Source organism: Helicoverpa zea, chromosome 14 (assembly GCF_022581195.2).
Source record: "Helicoverpa zea isolate HzStark_Cry1AcR chromosome 14, ilHelZeax1.1, whole genome shotgun sequence".
NCBI lineage: Eukaryota > Metazoa > Arthropoda > Insecta > Lepidoptera > Noctuidae > Helicoverpa > Helicoverpa zea.
Window position 1 is genome coordinate 9,787,134 of NC_061465.1, and position 16,018 is coordinate 9,803,151.

Below are 16,018 nucleotides of genomic sequence, written 5' to 3' on the forward strand. Positions count from 1 at the left end.
ACTTCATCCGTACCCGGAAAAAATATAGCCTATTCTACTCCTCGGAAATAGTATAAATAAAAATATTAATTTAATTATAAATTAAATATTCCCATTATAGCTAATGTTTAAAACTACCGCCATAATAATTTAGAATTAGTTTTAAGTATTTTTTTTAATGTACTGGCATTAAATGCCAATGTTGCTGTGCCCTAACAGGGTCCACAAATGTACGTAGCTGTAAGCTTATATTGTAACACCATGTAAAACTTGTGGAACGCAATAAATGATATGAATATGAATATATGAAAAAAAAAAAATATTCAGTAGTTCCGAAGCCTGTAGAGTAAATATTTTTTTTTTGTAATTTTGTTAACTTAAAGAATTAAAAGTTGTACAGTACCAAATGTTTGTTGCAATTAGAAATTTCATCAACAGCGGGTCATTATTTCGAAAAATAACCATGAGGAAAAACCTTTTTACTACCTTTTTATTTTTATTAATTTGTTAATAAACCGACACTTAATTTATTTTATTGTCAAGACAAGCGGACTTATTTAAATTAACACGAGGTACATTGAGATTAAAAATGAAAATAGTAATTTCCATATATGCAATAAAAATAAAAAAGTTTATATGGTTGAACCACAACGCTTTTAATGGAGTTTAAGTTTTCATATCAAATGTATTTATTTTGTATGTGTTTTCCAACTGTATGTCTGATTATAAAAGTTTTTTATCGTTTTTAATATATGAATAGTTTTTTATGGCTTGAACTTTAAATGATATGTAGGTACTTGTGTTTAAAAATATTCCTCGTTTTATGATTGAAGCTGAAGAGTATTTGCTTGAACTACTGGGCCGATTTAAACAATTTTTGAGTGTTAGATTGCCTATTTATCAAAGAATGCTACAGGCTTCTTTTTATCTGGGTTGGTGGAGAAATTCAAAAGGACAGTCCAAAGCCACGAAAAAAAATCAAGCTTCCTTGCAATGAAAAAAGCAAAATATACAGGGTGGTTGCCCTTACTAAGAGGCATCTAAATTTTCCCTTTGCACGTCAGTTCCCCGGTCACCCTGTATATCACTCCCAAGTTACCAGTTTGCTACCATTGTAATACAAGGTGACCCTGTGGCCATTAATCTTAGTATAGAAAACAACCTTTAGTTTGCCCCTCATCTAATCCTAGAGGGATTCAGGTACACGGGTAAAAATTGACCTCTGACTTGTTATCTTGTGGCTTGGGAAACTATTTTTTGTTTAACCTATTTCTTAAAGTCTCCTAATATTTTTCCATATTATATAATTATTGTGCTGAAGAAAATTATTTATCCATTTTCATCAAAGATCAAAGTTAAAAGTGATTACTTAAATCAAAGAGTTCTGCTTTCCAATTTAAAATTTTCCAATCAACTAGTCAGTCACTTAGTACAAGAAATACATTAACTGTACCTATTAATACATAACACGTGACTTCAAATCTAACCTCTTACCTCCCCACTCAGAGACATTTAATGATTACTTAAGTCACTCCTTAGTGACGGAATGTCATACAAATCCTTCACTAAGGAATGGCTTAAGTAATTATTAAATGACTCTGAGTGGGGAGGTAAATATGTCACCGACCGATCTACGCATTAGTCATAACAATTAAGTATACAAATTGCTCATTAATACTACTACGATTCGTGCACAAAAACACAGATTAGTCAATAAATGGAGTGGTGACGCCTGCCGAAATGGTGTGACATCCGCGTCATCAAGTCAACTTCACGTGCTGTGACGACATTTCATTCATGGAGAAGAGTGTTTTGGCATCTTTATACCTTATAGCTTACAATATAGAGTTTGAAATCGTAGAAAACGGTCAATAAAGGGGACGTAGTAAAATTGCATGACTTTTAATCACAAAGGTGGTGACTGCCCAATTTTGTCGCGCCCTTGCATAGGACATATTTTATAACTCTGTTTACTATCTGCTCTGTGTCAGCATTATGAGTTGAACCACGAAGTTTGTAAACAAACTGATTAGCATTACAATAGTCACGTGTAACACCATAAATGCATGGGAGATCGTTAGTGCTTGTAAGGGAGACCACCATAGCGAAAGCATTGTTTGGGAAAGGAATACGTAATTGTTTGATGTTTAGCGATAAACATATAGTAATAAAATGTAGATAAACCCGCAGCTCATTAAAATATAAAACGTTTTTACGTAGTAGTTTGATTTAAAATATATATTTTTTTTGTATAAAGAAAATTGTATACTTTCAGCTATTCATAGTGTCAAACTGTCAAATATGAAAAGCATACACTTTAAATCTCGTACATTTCTACCAAAAACTTCTCAGTAGATTTTATATCTATTTCTATATTTATTTTACTCATTCCCAAACGATATTAAATTTAAATGTTGTTGAAACGTAACCACTTAGCCACGATTTGCTTCGATTTTAGGCTTAAATTCTTGCTTGATTTCACACTTAACGTATTAATTGCATACCACGCCAAGTTTGCAAATATTTGCTACTAAGTAGAAACATATCATTAGTTAGTAATTCTACCATAGCTCAGAGTTCAATGACCCGAGTAATAATTGTTTAAATATTATTAACATTAATAGGCGTGGCTGCTTATGCAAACGTTATGTGCCAATAATATATGAATATATAATTGCTTGGCTTGTGACGTCATTGATTTTGTAGGCTTTAAATATTCATTGATTAATTAGTTTAGCGAATTAATGTAATTAGCTTGTATTTGACGAAGGATCGGACAGATGTACATACATAGTGAATTCTCTATAGATCTACATACCATTTGATCTAAAATTAATGTAGTCCTTGTTTTCATCATAACTATACAGACAGTTTTAAAGCTGACTTTCAGTGTAAGACAGCCCATAAACTAGGGAAGGCTATAGCTACTGTTTGTGTGCGCAAAGTAACTACTCCTTCGGGACATGCATGAAACTGGGAGAAACAGTTAGTAAAAAAATAAAGATGAACCATAAACCTACTATCCAGGTGACCAAAACTTAATGTAGCTGCAACTTAAACCATATTTCTTCACCCTTCAATAAAAACAAGCGTTATAAAAAGTTTGCTCATAACCTCATAAGACTTAAAGTTCCCGAGTGTTACCTGATAGTAGGACAACTTGATAAAGGTAATACGTGCCCCCACATAGGTATGCGGTCTTTCCACTTGGCAAATGTTATGTCAGCTAAGGAAGTGTACACATGAACTCTACCTACTTTCTAATATCAACCTTCTGTTGCGTCATTTAAAGTACTTTTTGGTCCAACAGGTTTTTGAGATTGGCGTGGTTTATGCTCGGTTCAGTAGTGTGCTAAAGTAATCGTTGGTGCTAATTGGTCTACTAGGATTTCGAGTGTTTAAGGAGCATAATACGGTGTATCTTGAGGTTTATGTTTGTGAGATTGTGTATGAGTATTTGGGTGTTTTCTTTTAAAAATAGCTTGGAATTTGGCAAATAGGTCTTCTTTTTATAGAGAGAAATGCAAGTGTAAAATCACCTAACAAATTCTAGTCTAGTTTTCTCAAATCGAACTTTGAAGTAAACTAGGCTTTGTGCTTTTTTCAGTGCAAATGGCAACAGAATCTCACGTTATTGCAATAATCGTCTCCAAAAATATGACAAATTAATTTCTGCTATGATTATCATACTTTCTCCACATATGATGACGGTTTGAATGTGTGCGTGCAAACGACTTCTTAATTTTGGCAATTTGCAGTGGAATTTGGACGTTATTTTCCCATGGTTAATGTCCCATACAGTGACATTATAATACCATAACAACTGTGTGTCTTTGTTAGATTTTTTCATATGTGGACGTGGATGTAGATTTGGTGAAAATATAAAAGAATTTAAGTACAGCCAGTATAAAAGGGTTTGTGAAACTGTCTGTGGTGGCTTAAGGTTTTTTTTGAATGTTTTACTAGCTTCCGCCAGCGTTATCACCCTTTCTTACATCCGAATAAAATGAAGCTCATAGCCTCGATAACTGGCCTACTAATACTGAAATATTTTTTTATATCGGACCTATAGTAGTTGAAATAAGCGCGTTTACACAAACAAGCAAAATACCTCTTCAACTTTATAGTAGATTAGATTAAAAAAGTAGCAAGTTTTATTCCTCATTTCCTTAATTTACCATACATTGTATGTTTAAAACTGCAACAATATTATCTTGGTGTTTATCAGCGCTGGCAGTTTGTGTGTCAAACGCTCTCCGTTGTGTGCAACGTCTTCCAGATTTTACGCTGAACGCTCATGCATTTTTGATTGCGAAATGTTATGTGAATTCTTGTCGATTTTGTTGCATTGTGTATGTGCTTATGCACTATCGAGTTATGCATTTTTGTTGATCATAGAAGTTAAATTGTTTATTGGTTTTTACTATCACTACGTTACAAAGGAAAAAGTGTCTTGGTTTGTTTGTCCATACGGGTGTACCGATTTGGTATAGTTTGGTACAATCATTACAATGAATTTGAAGACGGTATACCACTGGTTATATGCTTGATTGGTGCGTTGAGTACTTTTCTCGAGACGTGGATGGGTAAATATAATATCCAAAAATTATAACCGTAAAAACGTAGGTATCTTTATTTATTCAATTGCATGTTTTATAGGTCCTAATCGTATATAAAAAAACTGCTATTACATGTAAACAGTTATTCGATGTTGTAATGAGATCTGGCGATCATTTCACTGCGTTCTACATGACGACATATCCTTGATACCCAAGTAGGTAATCTGAACTAGATGTGCGTAAGCTTGTCAATGAGAGGGCAGCCATCCAAAAGAACTATTATTTAGCTGCCCCCTTTGTTTTGAGTTGGGAAGTCATCATATGATCTCTGAGTGTCAGACTTGTATAGACTAAATTACATATTTGTTCTTTCTGGAGATACATATTTCTCTTTACGAACCACGGCCGCGGTAACTCTATCGAAACCTTTCAGGCTCCATTCTTAAGGAGCCCCTTTGAGGTTTCTGAATTCCCTTCAATAAGCGAGAAATAAAAGATAAGGCCATTAACCACCCCAAGCGAGTTTAAAAGTGATTACTAAGAATATAAGCCATAATATCAACAAATCAGGGCAAGCCGTGTGTTATTGATTTTAGCTAACTGATTCTAGCTTAGTAAGAATTTGTGACCATTTCAATACTTTCTTGAGAATGGCTTCACATTAGTGACTTGGAATTACTACGAAAAATCTGCAATAAGAGTTGGTACATTTATGACATTATATAAGCTTGCAGGATTGTAAGATATTTTTTACTTACTTATTTACCTAAGTGGTATTAAAACAAGGTTTTCTATAATTGTATGCCTTAGATACATAAGTAACACAGTGTCACCCGCCATGACCTGCATGTACTTAAACGGCTATTTGGTTCATTTGAGTAATCTCAAGTAGATGCTATTTAGATGTCGTTAGCATGATAGGATACCCTTTATGTACCCAGTCTGGGTCTAAGGCCTGTGTAATTTATTATAATCATTACAACGGCTTAGTACCTTCTCGATCCTTAGATTTTTTTTTAGTGCGTTGTTTATATCATACTAGCTGTTTTCTCGGATTTCAACCGCTTCAAGGGGGAACACTTCTTATAAATATAATTCTTCTGATAAATTATAGTATATGTTACTAATATGTTACAGTGAAAGATTTTTTCAAATTGGTATAGTAATTGGGGAGTCTTTACAAATAAACAAAAATGTTTCCTTCTTATTACATGTTAGCTATTAGTATTAGTTTATTTTAGTAGATGTATATAGATGTTCATATAAACATTCTTCTTGGGTTACATATGCGTTGTAGATTTCATTCCTGCACTACTCCTTCACATAAACTTGTAACTTCCACACTTCTCATTAAAGAGTCTTAAGTTTTCCCTCGCAACATCTACACCACTTATGAAACTCGAAATTGCTTCACAATTGTCATCACAAATCGGACAATTGTCATCTAATTTACTAACTCGGCCTCGTTTTTCTTGATCTCATTATTCTTGGCTGCTTTTTTTTTATGGTAGAATTTAATTTGGATTCAAAACATTGTATTAAAATCTAAACTTAGTGACGAAAACGAATCGCTGCAAAACCGACTCCACGTAGTCTTGTCTGCCCTACCCCTAGAGTGCAATTCAAAACCGCGTAGGCGTGGAGGGGCGAGGCGGCCTGCGAGCTGAGGCGCAGATAGTTGAAGCGCTCGCCGCCACGGCTGAGGCTGGCCGGCTGAGCCGGCCAGCAAGCCGAAGCTGCGGTGGTGAGCGTGAAAACCATCTGCGACGATAAGCTCGCATGGGACCGCCGGAGCCCCGCAGCGCCGGAGCCGTGACAGAAGCCATGCTTGCTGCATGTTGCATGCTTACTTCCATGCTCTGTTAATTGATATGGGATGTGTTATATTTTAAACGTACTGAGTAAAAAAAATATTGTCATTTTATATTTTATGATGTCATTTAATAGTATTTCAGAAGTTTACTTTAGTTTAGCATGCTACAAATTTAATTGTGGCTGACTTAGTATTTTAGAAGGCAACATACATTTTTGGGGGCGATTAATGATATTAAAAAGAAGCCTGTTTAAATAGCACCCTATTTTAATTATATTTTCTATGTGACTTTTATTTAGAGAAGCTAAATAATAAAAGTTAATTATGCCAAATAATGAGTCCAATCGCTTAAACTTTAGTTTATTTTGTTTTATAATAATAAGTCATTTGTATAAAACAAAGATACGTTGTAAATTTTTGGTTTTAAATTTAATTATATTTTATGTTATATTTTTAATATGACTTTCCTTAACTTTTAAATGCAAAAACTAGTGGATTTTTAAGGCAGAAGTCCTTCATTATTAATCCAAATCATGAGGCTGATTATTTAAGTGGTTTAATGTTTAGTTTATTTTAAGTTAAATGGCAAAAACAAAAAAAAATGAAATTAAATATGTTTGTATTACTTTGCCCAAAATGTCACGGGCAATATGTATAGTGCCCGGTCAATTTGATTATTTGAATAATTATTATCAAATTGCGCTCTCATATTGGGCATTATTCATAATGACCGGGCATTATGTATACTGCCCAATTTATCACTTGGTCCATAACATATCGATTGTATGCAGGCATCGAATGAAAATAGACAAAGGTTAAGTTGGCACGACGACGTGCATGTATTCTTAGAAGCCATTTATAACCATTCTTGTATTAGAATGGTCGGATGTAGGAGAAAGCTTTTTATACGTGAAAAATTATTACGGAATAAAATATTTTCTGCTTACTAATTGATTGTAAATAAATTTGACTAGGCTTTCTTAAAAATGCATTTTTGATGAACAGTTTAAGAGACCATAGTTTTCGGGATTACTCACTGTTTATGAGGTTTCTACTGTTTTAAATACATTGTCTGCTTTTAAGTTTTTCACTATATATCTAAGAATTTTCCCTGGTTTCATCCACGTCCCGGGAGAGTTCCCTAGTTTGTACATTTATAATATTAGAGACTTACAAATTCGTATTTCTCGACTAGTTCACGTATTAAAACAAGTAAGACCTAACACTAAATTCTAGGAAATAATGCATGCAACATTAAAGTAAATCCTTGATGTAGCAAACTTAATTAAAACTTACATATGTGAACTTCACCAGAAGTTAAAACTATTTGCCAGTGGAATTGCGGGCAAATGTATGGGACAATTCAACTCCGTCTGCCGTTGAAGCCTTACAACTATATACGGTGTTTCATGTTTAAGTTTGATGAAAGCTGTGGAAATGTATTGAAAATTAAGTTTTCTTACTTCTGCTGTAGACGGGGTTATGGCAAGATTTCGCCGGTGTGTGGCACTGTGCCACAAACTAATGTTTTCTTCTGGTCTACTCGGTTTAGCAACAAAATGCGTGCTCATTTTTGACACCAAAATTGTTAGAGCATATTTTTTTGAGAACAATTTTGCTGGAATTTTGTCATTAGAACAACTGGACGTAGTTATGCAGAAACGTTCCAACCCACTGTACGCGTAAATGCTTATATCTCAAATTAAACTTGAATTTGAGATATAAGCATTTACGCGTTTCAGTTGTATTCTTTTTTATTCTAACTAGTAAAGGTACTAGAGGTTTTATTGTTGAATTATATTGAGTTTAGATAACCATATGCTAAATTTTAGGCTGTTCAATCACAATAACTCGATTTCGGGTGACTTGTGGGTTGGAACGTTTCTGCATAACTACGTCCAACTTGTAGTACTTAGCTACGGTAGTAACGTAATTGATTTCTTGTAAAAACTAATTCGATCATGAACTTGTTACTTGCTTATTAACGTACGCGAAGGCGTTACGTATATACCGATGTTACTGATAGAGGTTTCGATAGTACATAAGTATGTACCTACTTGGTTTATCATGTCTGTAACGTATATTGTTTAGTTATCATTGAATTTTATTTATCACTAATATGTATTCAAATTATACAAGGATTTCGAAAAATAACAGCACCTTAATCTAATTTAAAATCGTAACACCGACAGCCGATACCTACTGAAGTCAAACATTATACCGATACTTATTTAAAATCAATATCGTATTTACCAAAACCCTGTTGTTCTCAGCATAGGTCGCGATGGCCGCTCCTGTGCCTGCCGCTGCTGGTGGCATCAGCCTACTGCAGCGACATCCTCATGGTCACCATGGGCGGCACCAAGTCACACAAGATGCCCTTCTGGGAGCTGGCGAGAGGACTTATCAGGAGGTAAAGTTTTATAATGTAGTCATGCGAGGTGTATCTACTAGCTGTTCCCCACAACTCCACTTGCACCCTGAAGGGAACTTCTTCCTGTAGATGGGTAAAGTAGCCTATATTTTATTCTGCTACATAAGCTATACAAGGTGTTGATTTGCATTTGTGCCATAGTTCAGGAGGAGGACATACAATACGTAAATAATCGATTGGAATTACAGTAGATGGGAAATAACTAATATGCACTGCTTTTTTTGTCATTGTAATGTCGTGGTATTTCCGAAGTAATCCAATTTTATGAGTGATCGTTGCGTATGCTTTGTGTTTGCGTTTGTGTGAGGGTGCAGCATGGTTTTAACGCCAGTAACATACGCGCCAAATTAAATAAGGCTAGATGACATTTACGGAATTCCGAAAAAAATTAAAAAAAAAAAATTACGTACCAATTTTTTAATTGATTTGGGTCGAGAATCATTAGCATAATTACCTCCTTGAATATGGCACGGATGCAAATCAACAGCTTGTATTATGTACTGCCAAGTATCATCAGAAAGGGGAACAGCCATCCATATCCATCCATCTACATACAAACGTTGGCGTTTTAATAGGATAGTAGGAAATACGGCTAGCTGTTCCCCATGGTTTCAACCACGTCCCGGGGAAACCAAATACCTCAACCGGACAAAAAGTAGCCTCCGGCCTTTCTCAAACTATAGACTATGTGAGATGGCGAGATGGTGACATACAGAGTTACATAAGCATTTGTAATTATTAGGTAAAGAATGCAATAAAGGAACGATGAAATAAACATAAGTAAAGATAAGATATTGCCTAGTTTAATACCGTTCTTAATTATTTTTCATCACCTTTTCCCCAGAGATCACAACATCACATTCATCAGCGCGTTCCCCGCTGACTTCCACATCACTGGCCTTGAGGAGATAGCTCCCGAGGGTCTGGTCACCTACGTGAGGAACTACATGTCCTTCGACCTGGTGGGCGCCCGCATGAGAGGCGAGGATCAAATGCCTGTCAAGGATATCCTGCGATATGGCTATGAGGTACTTAGCTGTTGTTTTTGTTACTGCATTATCAAACTGTGCCCTGAAACTTGCTCGCGGAAGGACTTAATGAGCGCATCCGGCCGTGCTCTCGCTGTGGCGGCATATTGGGCTGACAAAGTGTAGTCTCAATATATGACATGTCATCGATACGAAAGAAGAAGAATAATCAACATTAGATTTTATTTGCTTAATTATTTTTGATTGACTGTTTTTTATGGTCCCGGGAAAAACTATTTCACGTAAATGGGTAAAAAGTAGCATACTTAGATCCTTTCTTAAGTTCTAGACTAATTCAATTAATTATACCCCCATTTAATTGTTCATTGGCCCTTAAAAATCGTAAAAGAATTCTTTAGATTCCTTTTATTCTAACAATTTTCAAACAACTAAAAAAGAATAACGTGGGTGAAAAAAATGCTAATTGGATTCAGGAAACGCTCATCCCATTGTACTTAATGAATCGGCTAATGAGGTTTTAAACCAATCGAAATAAAGTACCTAGCTTTACAAGAAAATCCGTTTAATTAACGTTCTAAATATTTACCTTAATAAGGTTCTTTGCAAAGATTCTTTGGATGTATATTTCTTTGTTTATCCCATTTTAAAAGGAGTTTATACACACCTATAAAGTGTTCATCAAATGTGATAAAAATATTTTTTTATATATCGTTTGCTTTCATTTTATTAATTTCGTTGAGTGCATTAAAATTGAGTGGAGCTTAATTGCATAAAGCTCAGAAATTGTTTTAGAGTTCCCACACACTGCAAACTTTTAGTCGGCCGACAATTGCTCCGATGGTGAAAAAAAAAATATTTTTAAAGACAATCGTGAATTCAATCGAAGTTTCCAGTCGGTCCGATACAGCTACATACCTGATCTTTGTAATGTGTATGCTACCATTCATCTGCATACCGATTTATGAGCCCGAACGAACTGTCGGCCGACTGAAACTCTGCACTGTGTGGGTAGGCTTACTGCTAATTTGTTTCTCATTACTCAATTACGGAGATACTTTGGAGTTGTTTCTGTATAAGTTTGTTGTTCCAAAATTGTTTTGGTTTATAAATAAATTGCGTGTATATGTTGTGGATTTTTATGGAGTATTCTTTTCTTTTTTTTATTGGCTTTCATGGAACTGTGAGGCCAGAATATTGTCACAAAGCAGGTATTGTAGTCATATCTTTGTTAAAAAATACCCTTGATTAATGTACATTTAAGAGTTGCAGTTGTCCCCCGTGGTTTCATCCGCATCCCGAGAGACATACCTACTTCCCGCACACAGACAAAATGTAGCCTGTGTCACTTTTCAGACCCGAGACTACTGTGTATCTAATTTAATTAAATCGGTGTCTTAGTTTTGGTGTGATAGGAAGAGAGACAAATAGAGTTAATTACACATATGCTGGTTTAGATTGTTCTAACTTTTAGTATTTATTCCAGGCTTGCGACGCATTCCTCAGCGATCCAGAGACGAGGTCCTTCCTCAGATCAGGAAGGACTTTCGATCTCGTTATCCTAGACGGGACATACCCCGAGTGCGCTCTGGGCATCGTCTACAAACTCAAAGTACCCTTCATGTACATCAACACTGTGGGCTTCTACACCATGCCTTTGAGCAATTCTGGCAGCCCAGTTCCGTACTCCGTCACCCCATTCTTTGGCAAAGGTTTTACAGACAACATGGGCATACTGGACCGAGCTCTTAACACTGCGTTCCACCTCGCCATTCTACCATTCCATGCCTTCAGCATGCAGATCCTCCAAGGAGTTCTGAGAAGGAACTTTGGACAGCATATGCCCCATGTATACGATATGGCGAAGAATGTCAGCTTTATCCTACAAAATGGACACTATTCGGTGTCATACCCGAGACCTTATCTGCCGAATGTTGCTGAAGTTGCCTGTATTCACTGCAAGGAAGCGAAGATTTTGGATCCGGTAAGTGGTTTTTATTAAAATTTGCAATTTCTTAAAGGCTGATAGACACTGTATACTCTACAGAATAGTTTGTAATGAGCGGAGGCTTTTAGGAGGCGGAGGAGTTTATACGTCAAAAGATTTTTTTTACATTTTAAGTATTTACCATTATATCTTGTCTGAGTCTGTCTAACGAATGTTGTCTCTATGATAATAATCAGTAACTAGAAGTCTAAAATAATCTGGGTTAATGTTTTTACCAGTAATTGAGGTTGTTCAGATTTACTACCAGTTACATTAAAAATATGATTATCCCTAGCATCTTGAGTATATTTTTAGAATAACGGTTACCAGTATATTCCTTGAAAGGACTAGCTTATGAGTAGTTTGACACCCACATGGAGAAAGTTAAGCTTTGTGCACAAAGAGCAAATACTCTATCTAAGCTTGCTGAGTGCAAATAAAATGAATATGAAGTAGATAGCGTATCCATGTTTATTTTTTATCGGTTTTGTGCCACTTGTATGTGTAATACACTAGTGAGAATTTTGTTTTAAAAACATGATATAAAAGCGTCGCTTTGGTTTAAAGAGAATCAGGCACCAAGCTATACTTCGGTCAGTCAGTAATCTTTAAGTTTTCTAAGGTAGATAGATAATTGAGCTACTTTCTAAGAGCACATTGCAGATTAAACAGTCACCCGATGTCTGGCAAAATTTTTTTTGAATCTTGATTCAGACAAACAAATACAAACTTGATTACAATCAAAGTTTTCAGTCGGTCCAAATCAAAGTTCGCAATTATTAAAGGAATTTTACAACGGATATATATCAAGTTTTTGTTTGTGTGACCAAAGGCTAAGAATGGTGTTACAAACCAACTTTCTCATAAGATATTCTGAACATAAATTACATTCTAGATTCCTGCAATTGGAACCACGTGTGATGTCATATTTAGACCTTAGTTTTAGAACGCAATAGAACTAGTGTTGTCTGTATTTTGATTGCCAATTGCTATTCCGGATTTAGTTGTTCAAATTGATGTAACACGTGATCAGTATTTTGAATCTGAAAAGTCAATAATTTGAATTTAAAAGACCATGTGTTGACAATAATGCTAAACTTCGTTGAAGCTGAAATTTTTACATGAATGCGGAAGGATACTATTATGGCTGTATTCATATACGAAAAATATATATCCAATTTATTTTTTGACCTACTTTTTTAACTAAAAAACGAGCCCCCAAAGCCTTAGAGGTTACAAATCTTTGATCTGGGTCCGTCCGTGAAATCTAGAACAAATCCTCCTTTTGTACGAAGTAACTTAAAAGTTTGTGTGTGTATCTGTCAGTCACACTTTAGGTCCCGGTCCCCCGCTACTGCCAGGAGTTATATTTGTTCGGAGTTTCTTAAGAATTTTATAACAGCTAGTAGATAGTTTAATACGAGTTTCTGGATACAAAGAAAAGTAATATAACATTGGCTATTCTGTTATTAAAAAACTTATAATTTTTTTCACACTGTGTGGTCGTAAAAGTAGATATCTATGGTGTGGTGGCATATTTACCAAAATTCTCTTTCCATATTATCTACTATTCATATATTTAATTTTCCCGATTTCAGCACATGACAAAGATGAACGGCAAGACTCTAATAAGGAATTATTTATTATTTTATTAAGTTATACCTTAGCGAAAATGTTTAAAAATCTGGTTATTAAAGAAATCCTTTTAAACCGTATCAATTTTTTTGTCAAAGTCTTCAATAGGCAAGAGCCGAACTTCTAAACTTCTCCAAACTCTAATACTTCCAAACATAAAGCAACCACTATCATTCAATAAAATCCTATCTATCCTCCAGGAAATTGAAGAGTGGATCTCCGGCGCTGGTGAAACAGGCTTCGTGTACGTGTCCATGGGTTCCTCAGTGAGGACTACGAAGATGCCTCTAACAGCCCATCGTCTTCTAGTGGAGGCTTTGGGAAGACTACCACAGAGGGTGTTGTGGAAGCAAGATGCGGAGCAAAACATGACTGACATGCCTTCGAATATTAGGCTGTTCAAGTGGCTTCCTCAGCAGGATTTGCTTGGTAAGTATTTGTGTCTTTAAATAGTAGGATAACTTATTTAAATTATTAAAGACTTAGATTAAGTCTATGAATTCATAATGTAAACAAGTATTTGAGTCTTTAAAGAGTGAGTTATCTTGGATTATTGCAGATTTAGATAAGGTCTGGTGTTGTAATGGGGTTGGAGGATTTCTTGAATCGTAAAGGGATCATAAGGGACCTTTTTTGGAAACTAGTGAGATATCATCTTACAACTCTTATTAAACTGTCTTCAAACTTGATTCTGGTTAGAACGAAATATATTTCAAATAGTCAGTCTTGGATAAAACAATTCCAGTCAAAGCTGAAACTTGGATTGATAACTTTGTTGTTATTTTTTGGTTAAACTTTAGATTGTTATTTTTGTCTCTATATTGTTAGAACTGTCCGCCGGGGACGAAAATTTCTTTTCAAACACAAAGAAAGACAAAAATCCTATTAACCAATCTATTGCCATTTACTATTTGACAGACATCAGACAAGATTAAATTCACGAGGCTAGAAGAATACTTAAACATTAACGTAACTGTCCTAAAGTTGATCTATAATGGATTTAACTTAAATCCAATTCGAAACAAACCGAACTCTAAAAGTTCTGACGTTTGTGCATATCTAATAGATTTAAAAGCTTGTTACTATTTATGAACTAGTCACTAGATTTCGTATAAAAGTTTGTGTCCAAGTTAATGACTTAACGTTTCGTGTTTCAAACTCAACTGTGTGAATGGTTTAAGGAATAGTGTTCTTCTCACGTCAAAATATTTTGTTTGAAAGCTCATCGACTTACAATCCCATCAAAATACATATGTTTCAGATCTCAAAATAATTTATTCTTTCTTTCAGGTCACCCAAAAATCAAAGCATTCGTCACTCACGGAGGTCTTCTCAGCATGTTCGAGACAGTATACCATGGAGTTCCAATCGTCACCATCCCCATCTTCTGTGACCACGACTCGAATGCTGCCAAGGCAGAAATAGACGGTTATGCCAAGAAACTGGACCTACAACACTTAACCCCTGAGAAACTGTACAAAGCTATACTAGAAGTTATCACAGAACCCAGATATAAAATAGAAGTAAAGAAAAGGCAAGTTCTTCTAAGAGACCAGAAAGAAACTCCTTTAGAAAGAGCCATCTATTGGACGGAATATGTAATTAGGCATAAAGGTGCCTACCATTTGCAATCCCCAGCAAAGGACATGTCCTTCTTCACTTATTACTCTTTGGACGTTTTTCTACTTCTCATTTCAGTTCTAATAACAGTCTATGCGCTTGTTTCGTACGCTTTAAGGTTAGGTTTCAACAGATTAGTAAATTATGTACAGAATCGACAGATGCACAAATTGTTGGGCAAATCAAATGATTTGCTGTCAAGTTCAAAGTTGTTAACTCAGGCTGCGATGGCGAAAAAGAAATTGTAACTTACAAATTAAGTTATTTTTTAATTGTAGGTAGATGTTAATGTTGATAAGAGAGAAAAGATGGAATTTAATGAGATTGTTAAAAATAAGTTTTCGTGATGTTGACAAGTTTTTTAAGGATTGAAAGTATGTGATCGGTATCAACATTACTTTAATGATGAAATAAGTATGTAAATATAAAAGTGATATTAAATTTAGTCTTAGTTCCCAGTTATATTTAAGAATATTTGGGTTGAAAGACAAAAAGTAAGATAGAAATATATGAGATATATTAAGTTAAGAGAAGATGACTGTTTTTGTAAAAGTACATATATATTTTTTGATCGGCTGTTTTTATTCATATAGATTGTATTTTTTTCGTTTTTACATAAATATTTATTTTCGACAAGTATGACAAGTTAATGATCTGCAAAGTTTTTTTTTCTAAACAAAAAAGCTTTTAGCAGATAAGGCGGGTTTTCGAGGAAAGACAATTTTTTGTTTTATTTTCTCAAAAATATTCCTCCTTTTATAGAGTTACCAATCAAAGTTACCACTAATTAAGTATAATTTGTGTATACATTGTAAATATGCTTAGAGTAAGATTATTGCACTTAATATTTTGTTACTATGGGCCTTACTACAAAAACTTTAAACCCTGTTTTACACTTGTCTAATAAAATTTTGGCTGCAAAATGAACCATATGTCAACGTCATAATTTGACATATTTTTAGACAAGGCATAAACTGACATTTAAAAGTTTTTGTGGTAAGACGG

General features: G+C 34.8%; 1 protein-coding gene across 1 annotated transcript in view; it reads left to right on the forward strand.

Moving 5' to 3' along the window:
- Window positions 1-15,866, forward strand: part of LOC124636308 (UDP-glucosyltransferase 2) — a 62,575-nt gene extending 46,709 nt beyond the window's left edge. The window contains exons 3-7 of the mRNA XM_047172346.1: window positions 8,625-8,764; window positions 9,630-9,813; window positions 11,258-11,755; window positions 13,594-13,822; window positions 14,684-15,866. Coding sequence (XP_047028302.1) covers window positions 8,625-8,764; window positions 9,630-9,813; window positions 11,258-11,755; window positions 13,594-13,822; window positions 14,684-15,261 — 1,629 coding nt within the window. The 3' untranslated portion in view covers window positions 15,262-15,866. The remainder of the gene's footprint in view (window positions 1-8,624; window positions 8,765-9,629; window positions 9,814-11,257; window positions 11,756-13,593; window positions 13,823-14,683) is intronic.
- The last annotated feature ends 152 nt before the right edge of the window (window positions 15,867-16,018 follow it).